Source organism: Chaetodon trifascialis, chromosome 7 (assembly GCF_039877785.1).
Source record: "Chaetodon trifascialis isolate fChaTrf1 chromosome 7, fChaTrf1.hap1, whole genome shotgun sequence".
NCBI classification, from domain to species: domain Eukaryota; kingdom Metazoa; phylum Chordata; class Actinopteri; order Chaetodontiformes; family Chaetodontidae; genus Chaetodon; species Chaetodon trifascialis.
This window is the reverse complement of record NC_092062.1, coordinates 5,639,637-5,659,098: the sequence shown is the minus strand read 5'-3', so window position 1 is coordinate 5,659,098 and position 19,462 is coordinate 5,639,637. Positions and strand designations below refer to the sequence as shown.

Genomic DNA, 19,462 nt, shown 5'->3' with positions numbered 1-19,462 from the left:
ACCCAGAAAGTAAAAATAATCTATACCATCATTGATCACTCTATAACTCAGTATTAACTTAACATTGATGAATTTCTTGATTGATTACATGACAGCAATTTATGTTCAAATATTTGCAACCAGTGACTAATTTAAATAGTTACATTGTGGAAGGAGTTATTCAGGTGTCTCTGGTTCTGGAAGTGAAAGTCCTGTTCATTCTCGTCTCCTTGTCTAAGTGACAAACAGCTGAAGCACTTCCAAATAAGCAGACGGGCATAAAGTTTCTTATGACAATACAGTGTTGAATTTGCTACTGCTCTGATTTACAGAGCTACCAGGCTTTTTCGCTATGGGCAGGGTTTTCAGACTCCGATGCCATGAGCCCACCATCCAAGTTCTGAAGTGATTTTTCGCCCAGAATTTCTAATTGGATTTCTGAACATTTATTCACAATGAACATCAAAGATGATTATACACTGGCTGAATTTAAAAACATGTCTATCATGTCTGTGAGTTCAGATTTGACTGAGTGATGACTCCATTCGCCTCCATGAGCTGTCCGTCACAGCCTCTGCTGCTGCACGTGCTGACCGTGCTGGTGAGCAGGTCAAACTACAGTAACGCTCTTTTACCAGCATGCACCTGTCCCTTTCACCTCACAGGAATTAGTAATTCCATGTGAGGAAAGTACTTCCAGAACCACTGGCTCTTCCTGCTTCACAGCTCTGTTGGCTCATTGTTGTTTTGCCTATATTTCTGGGAAACTATGAGGATAATAGGAATAGTTCATTCTCATTAGGGCAAATGGATTCACACACTTGCACCATTCTCAGCACATCCTTCTCTCCAATCCTGGAACCAGCTATCCTCTGATGATGATTTCGCCTCTGGGGGCCACGGCCCGTGTTTCAGAGCTTCAGATATAACCCGTGGATATTTGGATAACAGATATCTAGGCCAACACTTCCTCTTCCGTGTGCCCTTAATTATTTCAAGTAGGTCTATATGAGGACCCACAGCAGCTACAGGTCATGGCTATTACATGATAAATCTTGAAAATGGTTACGTTCAGGCACCAGAACTCCTTGGTTAGGGTTTGGAAAAGATCTCAGGGGGTGTGACGTGCAGTCTGTGAGACTGCAGATAGACCCGTCTCCATTGTTTATAGTCTGATTAACAAATTTGGACGCTTCAGGATTACACTTTGGCTAATCTCCATTAACAGATATTGGCATATGAATGCAGATATATTTAAAAAATACTAATAAAAGCTAAATCATTGTTTGCCTGTTAACCTGCATGCAATCAAAGACCTCTCAAATGTGAATGGTCCGTACTACTTGGTCTACGTGTCTGATACCATATCCTACAGCTTTTGCATCCATATCCAGATGTGTGTTCTCTAATGTTCTCTATGAGAGCAGGCGAACTGGAGGACAACTGCTCTGTCTAAACATTTCTTTTGTTTCACTTCCAGATTCATGTAAATCTACATCGAGTCCAGAGAGACAGGGGTTTTCCCAAGGCCTTTGCTCTCACTTCTTACACTGCCAGACACCCACACACTCTCAATGAAATCAAATTAAAAATGTCACAATCCAATCCACACAGTAACGGCAACCTCAAGAGCCCTATTGTCTCAATAATTCTGTCATTGTCCACAGTAATCTGTCTGCGTATTGTCTGGATAAATCCATAATACACATGACAATAGAGTGCACAGTTGGCCATAGAAAACATACTGTTCATCCTCGCAGGAATAACATCGGTCATTTACTTGAAAGCTTCATCGACTTCTCAGTCATCTATGGCTTTTTTTTCTAGGCCATTTTAGCCTTTATTTGGTTTGTTTTGGAGTGCTGGTCGTACTTCATGTTTTAGCCACAGACTGGGTTGCTCCCACAGACTTTCCTGGTTGGAGAACATGATTACCATGCCGCAGTTGTCGCCAAATACTCACAACTGGAGTAATTAGCCAGTTCTTTATCTTCCATTCATTTCTCATTTGCATAATTTTGACACATCCTTCCCCCACAAAAGTGCAAGCGGCAAATCCACACTTGTCTTCCACACACACACAGACGATACTTAGTGTTTATCCACTCCTGTCCTCATTTTATGAAACTGTTTTAATTCATTCCCATTCTTCCCTCGGTGGCTCTGTTGCCTGTGTGTCACATGTACGTGCAGAAAAGAGAGAATCAGAGAGAGAGAGAGAGAGAGAGACAGCGAAAATCAAGAGAAAGACAGAGCGAGCATGACAAAAATCAAAATGAGCCATCTCTCTTCTCTCCCTGTCTTAGTGACCGCCACTTTCTGATTCTTTTCAGACGTGACAACCTGCTGGGCACTGATAACAGGATTAATAATGCTGAAAAATCCTAATCGGGGGAATTAAAAATGGAATTCTCCCATTAATATACCACCATGTCAGTGGCAGCACACTCAGGTCTGCTGAGGAGGCTTTTCACATCACTAATGAATAACAGCTTAAGGGATTGGTGATGTATGTATATGCAGCTTGTCAAATAATATGGATATGCAGTCATCTCTGACATACTTTCATGCAATAACCCAATTCTGTAGGATTAATTGAAATATATAACTGTGAATCTTTGCAAAAGCCTCTGACTCTTACACCCAAAATACACACGGGAAATCAACAGCATTAATAAAAATCTGCTTCTAAATTGAAGATGTGTTGAAAGTTAAGATGCTGTGTGTTTCTGAGGTGCAGTGTTTTCAAAGCTGGGGCTCTTATTTAAAGAGTGCCTCAGTGTGCCGTTGCTCTGGGCGAACAAGTCAGGAAGATGGAAAATCAAACTGAGCGTGTTGCTGCGGCCAGCAGAGGTCCGGCTGGGCTTACTGTCCCAACGGCATCCACATAATAAGACAGGCTTTCTCTGCATGAACAAAAACAACCCCAGGTCACTGCTCGCCGCCTTCTTTGCAGAGAGACAGAGATGAGGAGGATACTGTATGATCCAGTGGAGCTGAGGGAGCTCAAGAAAAGAGATGAAGAAAAACACAAAGGAGAGAGAGGGAGTGAAAGACGGGGAGAGAGAAGCAGAGAGAGGCCAACTCTCTGACAAGGTAACTCTAATTTTAAGAAAACAAAAATAGATCTGCGCATTTAGAGATATTTTTAGTCTTGGATGTAATCAATGTCATGATTACCACTGAGTTCTTGAAACATCTGCTATTTTTTCTGCTGACTTGCAATTTTTAAACCTTGTTTAATTGCACAACAAAAAAAAGGTCCAGACTATATCAACATTAATATTATATCAACATACGTTGTTCTACAGTATGCGAACACACACCATGGTACAGTGTTCTATTCTATACCACTATATATACATTCTGTGACTACAACTTAAGACCTTCTTTATCCAACACTTGTTTACAAGTTGGCACTACTGAAAGTATGCTGCATTAGTATTACAAGAAAAATGTGTCGATTCTCATAAGGAGCATCTTGTTTTCTATGATTTCTAAGTACAGTAGACTTTATTCACAAGAGATGGGATTGGAGACAATGATATTGGAAAGACCATGTAGATAGACAGGCCAAATCATCTTTTGTTTTCAGAACCCCCCACATGCACCTGTCCCTTTCCCCTCTCACAATATCTTTGTCTCATGTGTCTCACTCTGTGTCGCCCCCATGGGAAGGTGTGCCTCACTGTTGAAGTCCTCTGCTGTACCAGAAATACAAAATACCAACAATGTAGATATGATGGACCTTGAGCACACTCTAGGTAAAGCCTTGCCAAAAGCTGGTTGCCATATTGCAATTTTATGACCCGAGAGCCATTAGGCAGCAGCTCTTATGTGAGCTGCCATCACAGACAGGTGGTGTGAGAGCTTCAGTAACTGGCGTGTTGCAGTACGTACTGTCCTGCAGCTCACAGAGCCGTGGAGGAAGGTTGCTGAAGTATTCGTGGTTCAGCGCTGCCTGGGCTGACAGCCGGTTCTTTGGGAAGCACTGGAGGAACCTGGAGGCCAACTCCTCAGCATGGTCCACATAGCCCAACCTGACACACATAAACACACATTGTCAGAGAGGGAGACAACAGAAATATACACACACCGAATGCAGAATACAGCCAAACAATCTACTTAGACCCAAGGAACCACCCGCGTCTTTTACAACCAAATAAAATATGAGCTACCTTTCATAACATTCATTCATCCCTCTGAGAAAGCAACTCCTTCTCAACACTTTCTCCAATTCACAGGGCTGCTGACAACAAAAAAACAAGCCTTTTAATTATGCTGAAGGTTTGCTGACTCAAGAGGAAAACACTTCCAGACACACACATGCGAAAGAGTGCGCACACATGCTCACACCTTTCTTTTTTGAGCTTGCCTCGCACATGGTGACTGGGTCACTGTGAGAAACGGAAAGCGTTCATTAAAGCACAGTGTGTGTGTGTGTGTGTGTGTGTGTGTGAATGAATGCGTGCGAGTGTGCGTTCGTACTGGGAGCTACTGAACTCCTGAACCAGTCCTACCTAGCAGCGCCAAGGGGGAGAAGAGATTGAAAATAAACGAACAGCAACAAATTCAGTCAGTAATTAGGCATCCACTGCATTAAATAAACATGATGTTATTCAGCGCAGCTCGCTGGCCTGCCGCTCGCAGTACTCAGAGTGCCTCTCATGTTCTGCAGGCTTCTCATGGTTGGCTCCCTAGTCAAGCACTCTGACAGCCACTCCCATGGCTCTCAATGGGGATCTCAACTCGACTTACCAGCACAGAGACAGAGGGGGATAAATCTCTGTTCAACTCATCAACGCCACTCAGCAAAGAGGCAGAGATAAAGTTAATGAAGTCCATCAGGGCCTCTTCTTGCCTCTTTCTCATACAGCTGGAGCACTCTATAACTCCACTGCAAAGTTTAAAGACAAACTAGTCTTTGCATGACACTGCACTGATGGAAAAGGCCTCCTCGATTACTGGTTTAATGTTATGGGTTTTTAAGGTCAATGCTGAGCTTTAGTTTGAAGCAGCTGATAGACAGTATTTTGTACAGCTATTCAATATTTTTAAGCCACACCGGGATGGCTTCTACCACTGGTGGCACACAATGACGGTGACAGGTTGTTATTGAGTTTCAATAGCTAGACATCCTGCACTCTTTGCATCGCTCCTAACCTTAAATTCAGCATGCAAGAGGAAGATTTCCTGCTATAGAGAGCACAGTCAGGGCTAGCCTCTGTTCCAGGAGCTTCTATAACTGCAATCTTTCATTCAGCTTGTATTTCGTATCCATCTATTACTACAGACATGGCTGAGCTCACTGTGATCCCTCTACTCACGGATTCATGGCCCCTTATGTCATGGCTCAAGGGAAATGGTGTTTGTTGAAGGCAGCTAAAAATAGTTATGGGTTCAGGGCCTCAACAGACAGAAGCAACTCAATCAGCCAAAAGTTAAGGCCCAAGCAGCAGTGAGCAGGAGTACTTTCACTGTCTTTACCATTATTGGGGTGAAATAAAACTTCTAATGATATGTTCTCAGTAACAGTGGGTGTGTCTGTTGGAGAATTTAGCTCGAAGCAGGCTTTACTTTGAAGTTTGTCTGCAGGCGTACAGACAAACAGCTACCTGTTTGTGTGGGTGTGAAATCACCTGGATATGAGCATGTTGGCCATGCAAAAGTGTTGATGTGCAGTTGGTGTACATTCCTTCCCGCTATTGCTGTCAGCTAGGCCGAGTGAATAATCACACATCTGCAGTAAGATCGATAGTATCTCCCAAAACTATCAAAGCACTGCAGGTGATGACACATTCAGGGCACAGGAAAACATTCCTTTTTCATTGGTGCGTGGCGCAGGCTTTTTCATGGCAACCAATCAGGAAACTAAACCAAGGGCCTGGTAGACGCGAGGCCCGCACTGTCCCCCAATCACAGCAGAAAGTGGCAGAGCAGTCTCTTTGTTTGAGCGAAGCAGCAACCAGGAGCCGCTTTGGAAGAAAGCCTCTGTGTTTTTAGTCTGAAGACATCCTGCAAAGAGCTTTCATCACGTCTGACTCATTGACGATGAGGGTGTTGTGAGGGCAACCTGGAACTGTACATGGCAAACAGGCCTTAGCATGCAACTATCACAGCTGTCAAGTTCTGCAAAGTGGTTAACGGCTCTGGATTACGAAAAGCTGATCCCAACATTTCTATCTCATGGCTGCTGAGAGTCAATTATTTATGTCAAAACAAAGAACAAATGTATTCTTATTACATTTGAACGGTGCGGCTCAGAACTGGAAGGTCACAGATCCAATCCCCAGACTCCCAGGGGATCAGACTGTGACTGTGTGCGAGCAGCTTCCGGGTGTGATTGTGTGTGACCGTGATGAGGGGGTTCCTGAAGAGCGCCTGGTTCTCAGTGAAATTTCAAGGTTTAAATCAACAAGTGCTCCAGATTAAATGACAGATATGTCTTTTCTCCACGCTCTCAGGAGCATCACGTAGTTGTATTTCTGATCTAATGCCTCTGTAAACAGGATGACATCTTTGTTTGTGCCTTTCAAAACTTTTACAGCTTACTGTTTTATGATGTGACCCCGCTATGGTTAAGGTTTGGTTTCAACACACAAACGATTGTGGTTTGGGTTAGAATGATTACATGCCTAAGGCTTGTGGATCTTTGTCATTGTGGTGACAATAATAATTATGTGGTTAGCATTAACCTCCTCCCTACCCCACCTCCTCCACAGACTTTGTTGCTCTAAAATAATGTCACCTGACTTCCTCCTTTGTTCTTATAAACAATTATTATGGCCACTAGAGGTCTTTGTCACTTGAGCATATTATGTTGTTTTGTGGAAAAGACTGTGAGGACAATCTGACATGACATGTCAGAACAATGTGATGAGCCATTATTTTCATTATCAATTGATCATCTTTTAAATCAGTTATTTAGTCTTTAGAAAACTGTAAAAATGCTCCTGATAAGTACTGAGAGCCCTGGATGAGCTCATCAAACTGTTTTGTCCGAAACCAACCCCGCAAAAATGAAAGATATTTAACATGCAGTGATATGAAACAGAGAGAAGCAGCAAATCTTCACATTTGGGAACCAAAGAAAGTTGTTGCTGATCTTCTCTTGATCTTGATTAATCAACTAATTATTGTAGTACTTAAACACTGTAGTAACTATTACTATATATTACTCTCAATGGTAGCAATAAGAGTATTTGTAAATGTATTTGTGCCTATATTATGTCAAATCTGATCAAAAAGCATGATAATTCATCTAAGTTAAATGCCATAGTGATCAGCAATCGTGCAGTATGTGTGTAATCGAACTCCTTCATTTCCACAATATTAGAGGTGAATGACACAGATTCACAGAGCCAAGAGAGGACAAACTTCTGACCAAACCTGCTTAACCAGCTGAATCTGGTGTGATCATAGTGTTCATAGGGGAAAAAAAAGAAAAAAGTAAAAATCCCATTGATCCATGGTCCATTTACCACCAAATTCACTGAAATCAGTGGGTACATTTTGGAAAAATATTCAGTCTCTCTTCACTCTCATTACATTTGATTCATGAACGATGCTGAACATAAATATACTTGCTTAAGCAGGTTCTGAGGATCCCATTTGTAACTTACACATCTGTGATCTATAATATCAAATCATCTTAAATGGACGTAAGGCAGGTGCCTTATGTTTTCCTCTTACATAAAGACCAGAGGAGAAAAGCAAACTTGATGGAAGACGAGATGGTAGTGATGGCAGAGGAGACTGAAACCAGGTAACGTACAATTCATGCACTAAATAGTGGCTTGACAAACAAAGCCAAACAGTTTGGGAGTGTCACCGCTTCAGTGATTGAGGGTGGGCTGATACACAGGACTGTGAGTGATATTAAACAGAAATGATCTGACTTTAAACTACAAGGGATAAAAAGAAAAACCATACATAACCGCAGCAATGAGGCAACGCTGGAAAAAGTGCATATTGTTCATACAGCTCACGCAAAGTTCACCACATGCTTGGAAGCATATGTTTCCCTGTTTAAGTCATAGTTTTAGAAATAAGGCCACACCACTGGACACATAACATTATGGCCTGATAGAGAAGTAAACTTGAATGATTTCACCATATATGCTTCTGTAACATCAAAAAAAGGTACCCTGAATGATTTATTCCATATCCGTCATTCACTTTTTAACAGCCCGACAAAGAAAAACAGCACAGAGAAAAGTGACTGACCGAGAACAGAAACGAGAGGAGGAGAGGGTGAGCCAACTCCCAGGGCAGAGACAAAGTGAGCGCACAGGTTCATATCAAATTCATCGTTCCCTGGCCTGGGATAAAAGACAGCGGAGAGGAAGTGATGGTCATTAACATTCCACCTCACTTTCTTTCTTCACATTTTTATTTCCTCCTGGACTGGAGCGAGGCCACGAGACTGAGAGGGGACAGAGAGGGAGTGGAGGGGAAAATCCACCTCAACTCACTTTACCCTGCTCGCCGTTTGGCATCAAAGGTTTTCAATAGACTTCTTTAAATGTTGGCAAAGTTTTCATGTGAGTGCCAGTCAAATCTCTCAGCCATGGTTGCACTGGAACTTCCATAATCAAGAAACAATCAGCGATGTGAACACAAAGGTCAGAAACACGAGGTGGAACACAACTTCTAAACTGAATGCTCAACTATATTTAACATAGTCGCCAAGAGTTTCTTCATTGGTAGATGAGGCTAATTTACTCAGGATAAATAAAGCAGTCGTTCATTCAAATATCATCAATAAATCAATCACCAAAGCAACAGGACTGCTGCTGAAGTGCTCTGCCCAAAATGTTATCAAAACCTTCCACTAGTCTCGATGTGGGACTGAAAAATACAACCCCAAACAACTGAGCTGCTGCTTCATACAGAGATGGAATTCCTGGCATGTTAAGGTCAGTCATTTGCGGTGTGATTCTTACGTTACAGATTACAGACACAGCATACTCTTCCCAGACTCTACTTGGATTAAGGACACAGATGACCTATGTAATTATTATAAATCACAGGAGGAATCCAGGTATTAGGAGTCCTGAGTGACGAGGGCTTTAGTTAGCAGGGACGGATCTTCGCTGAAGCAGCTATACTTTGTGATTCCTGCTGATTAAACAGCTGGAGTTTTACATAAATCACTCGCCTGGTGCTGCTTTAAAATTCCCTCTGGAAAAGAGACAAACTCCCCTTTGCCCTCTGTGGTCTCTCCTCCAGATGTATGCCTGGGGCAAACAGTGGCACACATTTGGGGGGAAGACCCGACGATGCCACTGTGCCCTTTCGCCGCCATATGCGTCTCATGTCCCACAGCAGAATCACACACGCATGTGCTGCAGGAAGGGTGTAGGCTAAAGGGAGCATGTGGCTTGCAAACAGTGTGGAAAGAGTGTGTGAGCTGCACTGACAGCGTGTTCATGACCCATGGGAGTTTGGCTTTAAAGACAGAAACAAGAATAATAATGTTCCTGTCAGCTGCAACACCCTATGACATAACACTATACATATATAGGCGCACGCACGCACGCACACACACACACACACACACACACACACACACACACACACACACACACACATACACACACACACACATACACACACACACACATACACATACACACACACACACAAATGCAAAACCCGTATTTGAACAGTTCACTTACTTGTTCCACGCTTGTCTGAGCTTCTTAGCGCTGTACACTGTAAAGCGATCTGTGATGGGAGGACAACAAACCAACAGTTGAGTCATTGAAGTCACACTTGGCGTCTGGTTAATGTGCATTTCTCTTATCACATGAAAGTCACACACATGCTGCTCTGTTCTGAAACACCTTCAGACTGAACTCCTGGATAAAGACACATTATGTGGTTAAAATCTGGCAATTAAATGTAGCATTGGTTGATTGCAAACATTCATATCTTATATCCTAAATTCTCAAAGAGTGACATACAGTACAAGCCTGCATAAGACATCAAATTTGATCATATTTTTGTAAGAAGTTTCTTTGTCATCTGATCTGCTTTATTTAGTAGTTGAGGCTGTTTGCTGTACATGCAAACTCTCCATATTTACTGGTTTTCTTGATGAATTCAAAGTCGTGTCATTCTGCTGTTCTGAGTTTCTTTATTTAAAAGAAATACTGTTTTCATTCACTGCGGATATTCTGTTGCTTCATTTGGCCATTTTTTTCTCCCAACTGCTGCTAATTCATCGTCAATAAAACTCATCATTACAGTGGCACAAAAAGTGAAGATCTGCAGTTTTTCCTATTGCGTCTTTGTGCTTCCCTCTCCCCTCTGTCTCCTGTCTGTCTCCTGTCTGTTGTGTGTTTATGTCACTGCAGTGTATGGCTGACAGGTTTGGTCCGGCCTCTTCTCACGAGCACACCTGCTCACAATCAGACAACCAAGACTCACCTGTTGCCACAGTCTTTAAGCATCTTTCCATCCAGAATTCGACCATTTCCTTAAGTATTTTTGATCTGTTTTTTCCTGCCTGCTACCTGCCTCCCTGACCCTTGTTTGTTTGGGTTCAGGAGCCTACAGTAATCCTAAGACACCTCCATCCATGTCCATGCTCAGTCCTCAGATCAGGATTCATCTGTACACTCACTGCATATTCATTAAAACTGTTGACTTTTACTTGTCTCCTGTCTTTTCTGTGGGAGTACTTTAAATACCAACATGTAACAGAAAGGGCATGTCCCCTCCATTCCAAGAGACGCTAACTTAGATGTGAGTTAAATAGCAAATGAAAACGGTATTTTTGCCAAATAGTGAAACTGTGTGAGGAGTGTGACATGACACTGAGGGAGTTAAGTGCAGTGGAAACATCCATTATGATGGATTTACAAGACAAGACATTACAGTGCAGGTAATTCCACCTCTCCTCAACGTGTTTTAACCCGGTGATGGTCAGTATTCAGGCCTCTTCTATGGTTCGAATAGTCAGAGTAGGCTTATAATTACAAAAAACAGAGTGTGCTATAAAGTATTGCTATGCATAACATGAACTTGCACGAAATTTGTATTTGCATTATTCATAAAAACACAAGATTCACCAATATGTGTACAAAACATCCCAGAGAAGCCCCCTCAATCTTAATGCCACAAAGACAAAACTAAACTGAGTGCAATATGGTGATAAGGTTGTTGTTTTTGTCATAATAAAATAAAAACAAGAGAGCTGTTATCTTAACATAAATGCATTTTAACACGTCATAACAGGTGTAAGTCATAACATTAATGATGTGCTGTTCTGCTGAAGTGTACGAGAAAGCCAAGTGTGATGCCTCATCTTAAAGGAATGTAGCCATAATTAATGTAATTGATTACACCTGATTTTCCTGCTCTGCCATACTAAAATGTCTGCCAGCTGCTTCAACCACACTGATTTTAAAGATGACTATGGGACATCAGGACAACCCAATTCAAATAGCTGAGATTGCATTGCAATGTGTGTTGCTTTGTATATTATCTTGCCAAATTAAGGAGTGGCTATCATCTCAGAAATGCTGTTGAGTAATATTGTATGAGCTATGTACTTCTGCTCCAAAGCCAGACCACATTAAATTGTCAGAATTTTGAGAGGAGTTTGGTGTGACAGTCTCTCCATATTTCCACAGCCATGTTTATTATGCTGCGAGTGTGTGAGGCTCTGCACTGTTCTCTTAATCTCAGCCAAAACTGCCATGTGGACACACAGTCAGGCTGAGCTGCCAGCCGACTGGCCACCACACAAGCTAGCCAGCCACCCAGCGAGCTAGCCCACCTCCCACACTGCCAGCCTAATCCTACTCGCCAACCATTCAACTGCCTTTCAATTTGGCCGTTCAGCCTGCCAGCTAGCCAACAGTGGGTCCAGTCACCCAGTTCAGCGCCAGAGCTGGCCTGAACTGGCCACAGCTTCCTCAGTACCAGAGGTGAAGGCTGCCAGCCACAGTACCCAGAAATAGGCAGAGTGGAGGTGAGAGAGAGAAATGATCAGCTTGGATGAATGTGATAAACATGAACTTCTTTCAGATGCCAACAAAGCAAAATGTATGTTATTTTCATGGTCACTGAGGAGTATCCTGCCTATTGTCCATATCCCATGTCCCGGGGTGCTCAAATTAGAATAGTTCTAATTACTTGGGACTTGACTTCAGCAAAGAGACAAACCATGGTCTGTATAAGGCATCACACTGACTTGTAAAGGCCACTTAGTGTAACTGTTTTCTTTAACCTGCCACTATGAGGTATGCAAATCATTTGTGGTTCAGATTTACTGTGTGTCTGTCTGTGGATCTCAGGCTGCCTGTTTCAGTAAAGACTGTATGAATAATAGTTGTCTTCCATTTCCATCTTTTAATTCATGGAGATAAACACCTTTTGATTTATTATGTTTATGATCAGTAGCTGGATGTCTTCTGTTCAGTTACAAGACAAAAACAGAACCATTAGAGCCTCATGGTCTCTGTTCTCTACTTCAGCTGAGATGTAAAAGCCCGACCTTGTACCTACATCACAAAGTAAGACAGCAGGGTAGAGGGAAAGAGCTAAAGTGAGGTATGACTGGAAATGAGGAAGTATCTGTGGAACCTTTTCACAACCACAGAAATGTGAAAAATAAGTGGCGCCTCTCCGCTGAGGTCAAGCCACACAGTCGTGTCTCAAATCCAAACTCTGAAGATATACTGCAAATGTTAGGCTGAAACAAAAATTGACGGAAAGTATTATGAAGTATTAGTGAAAATGTGATGAATGACAGCCAGAAGAGTGATACAGCCGCTGCGTTCTGGAAAACTGTGCAGATAACAGTCAGCTCAGAGGACCTCAGTGCTGTGGAAACTTAGCCTCAGTCACAGGGAGGTTTTCCAGACTGATGCAATACTGCCATCTGCTGCTGGCTGCAGCCTCTGGAGCAGCTTGATTTTACTGTGTCTGTCAAACTGGCCAAAGCCATCTTCTTAGAAATATCAGGCAACTGGAATATTTCAAAGAACTCATCAAGGACTTGGAACCAACAATCTCTCCAGTGAATTCCTCAGATTAATATTCAGGTTTGACAGTAACGTTAATCTATTTTGTACCACCGACTCATCTGAACCTTCCCTTTCCCGTGCTCACTAACGAGCTCCATAAGAAGGAAGCGAACATGAAGGTTAAAACAGGCCCATCACTAATCACTCACAATGTACCTGTTGACTGAACCGTTCTCTGACTGTAATAATTACTGTGCACTCTGACTGAGCCTCTACTGTCACTCTGAGGCTTTCAGATGCTTTCAGTGCACCATCATGTGGTCAAGATTTACCAGCTCATCTCTGGTAACGTCTCACTCTCACTGCGTCTGTTGAAAGTCCAGCCATAACAGCATCAGATCTGCAGACATCACATGAACAGATGCAACGCTTGGAGGCTAGAACCAGGCAAAGCTGCCTGTGTGTGTGTGTGTGTGTGTGTGTGTGTGTGTGTGTGTGTGTGTGTGTGTGTGTGTGTGTGTGTGTGTGTGTGTGTCTCTCTCTCTGGCTCAGACAGCTGCACAGCTGTTAAACACAGTGTGTGAGAGGCAAACAAGAGCCAACTGTCGCCATGGCCACAGGATGAGAGATTACATTTGTATGTGTTGTGTGTGCATATGACCATGAGAGTCACCCCAGTTGGTCCCTAATTGGCCACTGGAGATAGGAGGCTGGGTCACACAGCTCTGTGATGCCTCACTGCCCTGCACCATCACTCTAACCCTCTTAATGTCCATCTTTGCCTGTCCCCTCTCCTCCACTCCAGCTTGTCTTCCCTCCATAAGATAACACTAATCTGCAGTCCCTCTATTCATGTTCCCTCTAAAAAGCCCTAATGAGCTCCCAGTGGGCATGGCTGCCCTGGCAGAGCTGCCACCCCCACTCCTGCTGCTGCGGCTGCTGCAGCATTAATGGAGCGCAGTGAGCTCTTGGTAGACTGTCCCATTGGTTCATTTTGATGGTCAGCTTTGGAGTACTGAGTATATAAACAAATGTGATCAGTGGCTCTGGTGCTCAGTGTTGGCAAGCAAGTTGAGGGACAATAGATGCCTCAAAAATTGTATATGCTGAAGTGTCAGCATGAAACAGTTGGTGTTATTCAGCATTGTGTAGACTGTGCTAGCATGGAGCCTGCAGCTCAGATGTGCAACGCTAACCCATTAGGATACATGGAGAATGAGAATTGAACAGCAGGTACGTCTTTCTAGAGCAGCTTTTTTTGCACTACCACACAACAATTTTTATAGGAGAAATGAACTATATTTGACAATTTTTGAAACATCAATAGCATCATGACAGGTTCCGTGTGTGTGTATTATAGTGTTGATGAAGTCCATGTTATCATCTCACACTGTCATACAGAATGACGTGTGGCAGACAGACCCATGCTAATCACTTAACCACTTAATAAAAACTGTCTCCATGCTAACACTTTAGCATAAACTATGTTGCTGGCTTCTTGCTAACATTTCATAATACACAGTGTGAGAGACAGAAATGTTAGGTCCCATGTCCACATTTGACCATACAGTATAATGTTCATGCTAATACATTATCATACAGAATTCTGACTATTATAATAAGTATTCAGCATACTCTGTGTTTGTTTTCTTTGCTTGTGTATGTTCTTTATTTTGGTCTAGGGTTGAGTATGATTCAGTTTAATGGGGGTTAAAGAAGATAGCAAAGACTTACAGCATGAATACAGTGACTGTCTATAAAGGTCTGACCTGGTTTGAAGTGAGGCAAAGAGTTAACGCCAGGCCAAGTATCCTCAGATGGGGTGCCAAGGACCTGGAGAAAAAACAAGAATAAGAATAAGAGACAGTGAAGATAAACTTCTGAGATATCGTCCACCTTTCTTGTTCAGTGGAGAATCGTATTTGGGTATTCAGCACAAGAAGGGATCATAAACAAATGATAGGAATGAACATGAGGCATAAAATAATTGAAAACTTCACTGCATCCATTTTTCACAAGCTCAGAGCTAATTAAGTTATTTTATTATTATCTATTATAATTTAAAATCCAGCGACCAGCATATTAGCACTTGTAATAGAGAGACAGAGGGACCCAGCACTGTGATAGCCTGTGTAACAAACTTACACCTCCAGCATAAAGGCACTCACTGCTTGTGTAATAGTCATGATTAGTACTGTACATCTTTCATGGAAAGGCTGGCTGAGTTCTCACGCACACAGCCTTGGTTTATGATGACAAAACACAGAGCAGCGGACATGCCTTCCACATGATCCATCATAGCTAAGAAGCATAATAGTTTCCAGACTTCCCAGTTGTCTCTGGTCTGCTGCACGCTCCTACAGTAGAGTGGCTGCTCAGCTGGATTTCTACTGCAATTTACAGGACAATGATACAAACACTGGCTGGATGTGTGTTGTGGGATCATTGGGATTAATCTGTTTCAGATGGCTCATGCTGGCATGACTGAGAGACAAAGAAAGACAAAGAAGAATGAAAGCAAAGGTTGAGGTAATCACAGGGTAGGTTTCCATGACAGAGTATCTAGGCCACATACACAAATAAATCCCAGGTCAGAAAATACTAAATAATGTGGTTAAAGGGGTATGACCGAACTGAAATTTAATGGAAACCAGAGCAATTTACAAAAGGTCAGAGGCTTGATTAGCTTATGTTTGTCTGTTACTGACTCAGATGTTAGTCATAGCTGATGTAATAAGAAATTCCACCACTGGAGGGCAGTAAAGCACCGTGAGCCAGACTTCATCAAGACTTCAACAAAAGGCATCAGGACAAAGAGAGATCAACTCGCGAGCTCAGATTCTGGACTTTGTTTTAAAAAGTCGCAATGTTATCGACATGATCGGTGTTTAGAAGTTATATTCCAGTATATACTGACACGGGCTGCGGACAAAATGTAAAGCCAACCACAGGGAAGAGGGTCAAATGACTGACGGAGGGATGCAGTCATTCTTCAGTAAGTTATTACCACCAGTTTCTGTCATCAAAGCTTGTCTCCATGTGTACTTTTAAGGACAATAATATGCCAACAAAGGCAATAGATAAGATTGGGAGATAATCCAAAGCCTTCATCAATTGTGCTTTTGCTTCATTAAAAAAAAGTAGGTTCTGGAGGGTTGATGCAAATACAGCATATTTTTGTGTGCTCTTTATTTAGTTTGTTGCTTTGGGTTGTTTAATATTAAACTTGTGCTTCTGCTCAAATGTAAAAAAATAAAATAAAATAAACAGAAAGCAAATGAGGTTTTGACACAACCTGTGTGGAAAGGTTACGGGAGTGTTCCAGAGGTGACGTCAGGGAATGAGGACACATGTGGGTGGATCTCAATCTGGTCCTCGGAGCTGAAGCCGGCCTGCATTATTGATGGGAAGGTTCAGTGGCCTTTGAAGTGAAGGGAGGGAGTGCTGGGTGGAAGGTGGGTTTGGGGCTGGGTATGAATGTCAAAGTCTTTATGAGGACATCAGGGGGTGGGGGTGGGGGTGGGGAGCTGCAGCAGCTGAGGGTGAAGGAAAAGAGCTGAAACATCAGTGCACACCCTGACAGCAGCTATCAAACCAGCTCACTTAGTGTATTTGATTAGGCAATGCTGTGTTTTCGATTGTTTTGCTCTGCACATCTGATCTGAAATAACATTCTGATGATAAGTATAAAATGCTGAGTGCAACACACTAAAACGCAAAGTTAAAGTTCAAATGATTTATTTATTTTGTCCAGAGATCACTAAAATAATTCCAAATATCAGCAACCAGCTTTATCCAGGGGAGCAACATACTTTCAAATAATTCCCAACCATTGCTCCGCTTTTCCTTCCTTTCCTTTCCTATCAAAATGTTGTAAAGTATTGAGTCACCGTCAATGCAGTGTACAATGTGCTTCAGTGTTTTATGCTTTTCAGCATTTCAGTGGTACTGTAGCTTTTACATTTTCAGTGTTCAAACTTAAAAAGTAAGTGGAAAATCTAATGGTCAATGTCTTGAGTAATAACACAAGCTTTGTGGTTAAGTGGGTCAGTATAATTAGCAATGTGATATTTGCAACTTCCTCAGAAGCAGAATTCCTATTCCCAGTATATTGCATATACTGCATTAATGCTGTGAATATGTGTTGCACACCCTGTCCGCTGATATTGGAAGACGATTAAAAAAAGAGCTTCTGTACATGTGATGTGAAGGTGAGCACCGACTGGGCAGTCAGCATTGAGCATCACTTTTTCACTTTAAATGTAACGTGCTGGAGTAGAGTAGAACACAGCACTGTCTCCTGACTGCACTGTATTGTCACTTGTTTTGACCAGCAACAAGCCTTGAGCTAATTACTATCATTTTGAAAATCCTGACATGAAACACAGTGATGGACACTGTTGGACACACACAATAGCAAAATATGAATTCCCCAAGGTTTTTTGTCAGTAGTTAGTTATAATGTCACAGCGATTACGCCTGTTAATATCAAACTAGCTATTTGAGCAAGCAGTAGTAGGACTGTGTTTGTGAATTAAATGACATATTATCCCACATCAGATCCTAATGGCTATAATTACATGCCTTCAAAAAGGGCTTTCACTCAATCATCTTAGAGGTGTTTTTCTACAATTCTCAACACTCAAGTTCTTTCACTGACTGACTGGAGATGCAGAGCTGCTCCACAGGTGGAGAGAGCCCATACTTACATTTGAGCCTTCCTCCACATTTGCTTTTTTTCAATGAACTTTATTAAAACAAATCTAAAAGTATGTAGCAGGTAACTAACAATATACTGTACCCTGTCTAGAAAATGCCAATGGAACAAGACTGCAGCTGGTACATGAGCTATAGATGAAATGTATTGTTTGACTCAGAAACATTTACATAATGTATTGCAACATATTGCACTAATGTGCAACAAATCAATCAATCAATTTGTATTTTATTCCCTTCAATGTCTCTTTTTATATTCCTGATACTATTGCTGCTGCCTGTAACACCCTAATTTCTCATATGGGGGATTAATAAAGTGTTATATTTTCTTATTTTCTTATGAATAAAGCCGAGAGCAGAGCTCCTGTCATACTCAGCTATTCTGAAGCACACACTTCATCCACAGTAACTGAGGTTCGATATGATCATTTAATAATATTAATTGGAATGATATTAACATGATTATCGCTAACGTTATTCCTCCTGTTGAGAGGACATGAGAACAAATCTTTTGTCACTAAAGAAGAGCTCTACCAGACCCTGACCAAGGAGCAGGCAGACCACTGCCTCTCACACATCAAGCCCTACCTCGACAGCAAGGGCTCAGGCTGCCGTCGGCTTTCAACTTTGTCGAATTCACCCGCTCGCTCTTCATCAACTCATCCCCCATACAAGATCTCTTTAATGTGCTTTCAGTGTAAGTGATGGAGGACAAGATATTCAAAAGTTTCTCTGAAGCTAATTTGAGGCTTCAGAAGTCTGAGTAAGACAAATCAACTCTGTTTGTTTTAATGCAAACAGACTGGAAAAACTCTGATCTTATCCTTAAAGTCACACATTTCCTTCATACAAGCATTAGTGGCTGTACAGCAATGTCATGCCACTGTCTGCCTTTTCTTCATGAGCATTAATCAAATCAAAAACACACTGCCGTCTTTGTTAGTTACATGTAAAGATGGGCCATGTTTGACTTTTGAGTGAAATGACTGACGCCGTTGTTTCTTCTCCTTTCTGCATATCCTGCATGGAAAAATCACTTTGCAAGGACAGCGGATTCCAAAGCCGACACAGACAGGGCAACGGAATATGAAACAGCATGTTGAAAGGGAGGACATGGTGATCCATCAGGGAGGGCACGGCTGGGTCAGAATTCATCTCACAATGTGTGCGAGTGAGTGGATGGAGGGTGTGTAGAGAGGACGAGCGATCAGAGAGAGACAGAGAGTTCTGCTGCAGAGGAATTCCTGCGAGGTCACAGGTCATGACCCTGAGCTCTGCATGCATATTCTGCTGGACATAGATACTCTGACCCCCCACCAGCTCAGTTACAGACCACCCAGCCAGCCAGACACAAACAGTACGTCTGACCTTCACCCTCATTATATTTATGTTGCCAGAGAGAGAATGAAGAGATTAAAGAGATCTGGGTAGTCAATGCACAGAAAGCAGGTCAGACAGACTCATGACAGTGAACACAGCTGACAGACATAAGGAGCCTCATAGCAAACAATGTGACACACATTATTTCCAATCCTTAAGTGACAGTGTTCAGTGTTATGTGTTTCAGGGCATACAGCTCTGTTAACTCAGAGACCGAAAACAATCCTGCAGCCCACCATGATCAGGAACCTGGCTTTGGTTTGGTTAGCCCAAAAAACAACCCGTTGGCCCAAAAGCAAGTGATTCAAACAACCTAAAAATACTAAAAAGACAACTTGAAATTTCGTGTTAAAAGTGGCTTTTAGTATTGCATGTTAAAGCAGCAGAGGCTGAGATATGCAGATATA

The 19,462-nt window shown here is 42.2% G+C and overlaps 1 protein-coding gene across 3 annotated transcripts in view; it reads right to left on the bottom strand.

Annotated features, from left to right (window-relative positions):
• Positions 1-19,462, bottom strand: part of cdk14 (cyclin dependent kinase 14) — a 180,529-nt gene that overhangs the window by 41,050 nt on the left and 120,017 nt on the right. For all 3 annotated transcript variants that reach the window (XM_070965868.1, XM_070965870.1, XM_070965869.1), the window contains 3 exons: positions 14,729-14,792; positions 9,660-9,708; positions 3,880-4,019 (listed from right to left, as the gene is read on the bottom strand). In XM_070965868.1, coding sequence (XP_070821969.1) covers positions 3,880-4,019; positions 9,660-9,708; positions 14,729-14,792 — 253 coding nt within the window. The remainder of the gene's footprint in view (positions 1-3,879; positions 4,020-9,659; positions 9,709-14,728; positions 14,793-19,462) is intronic.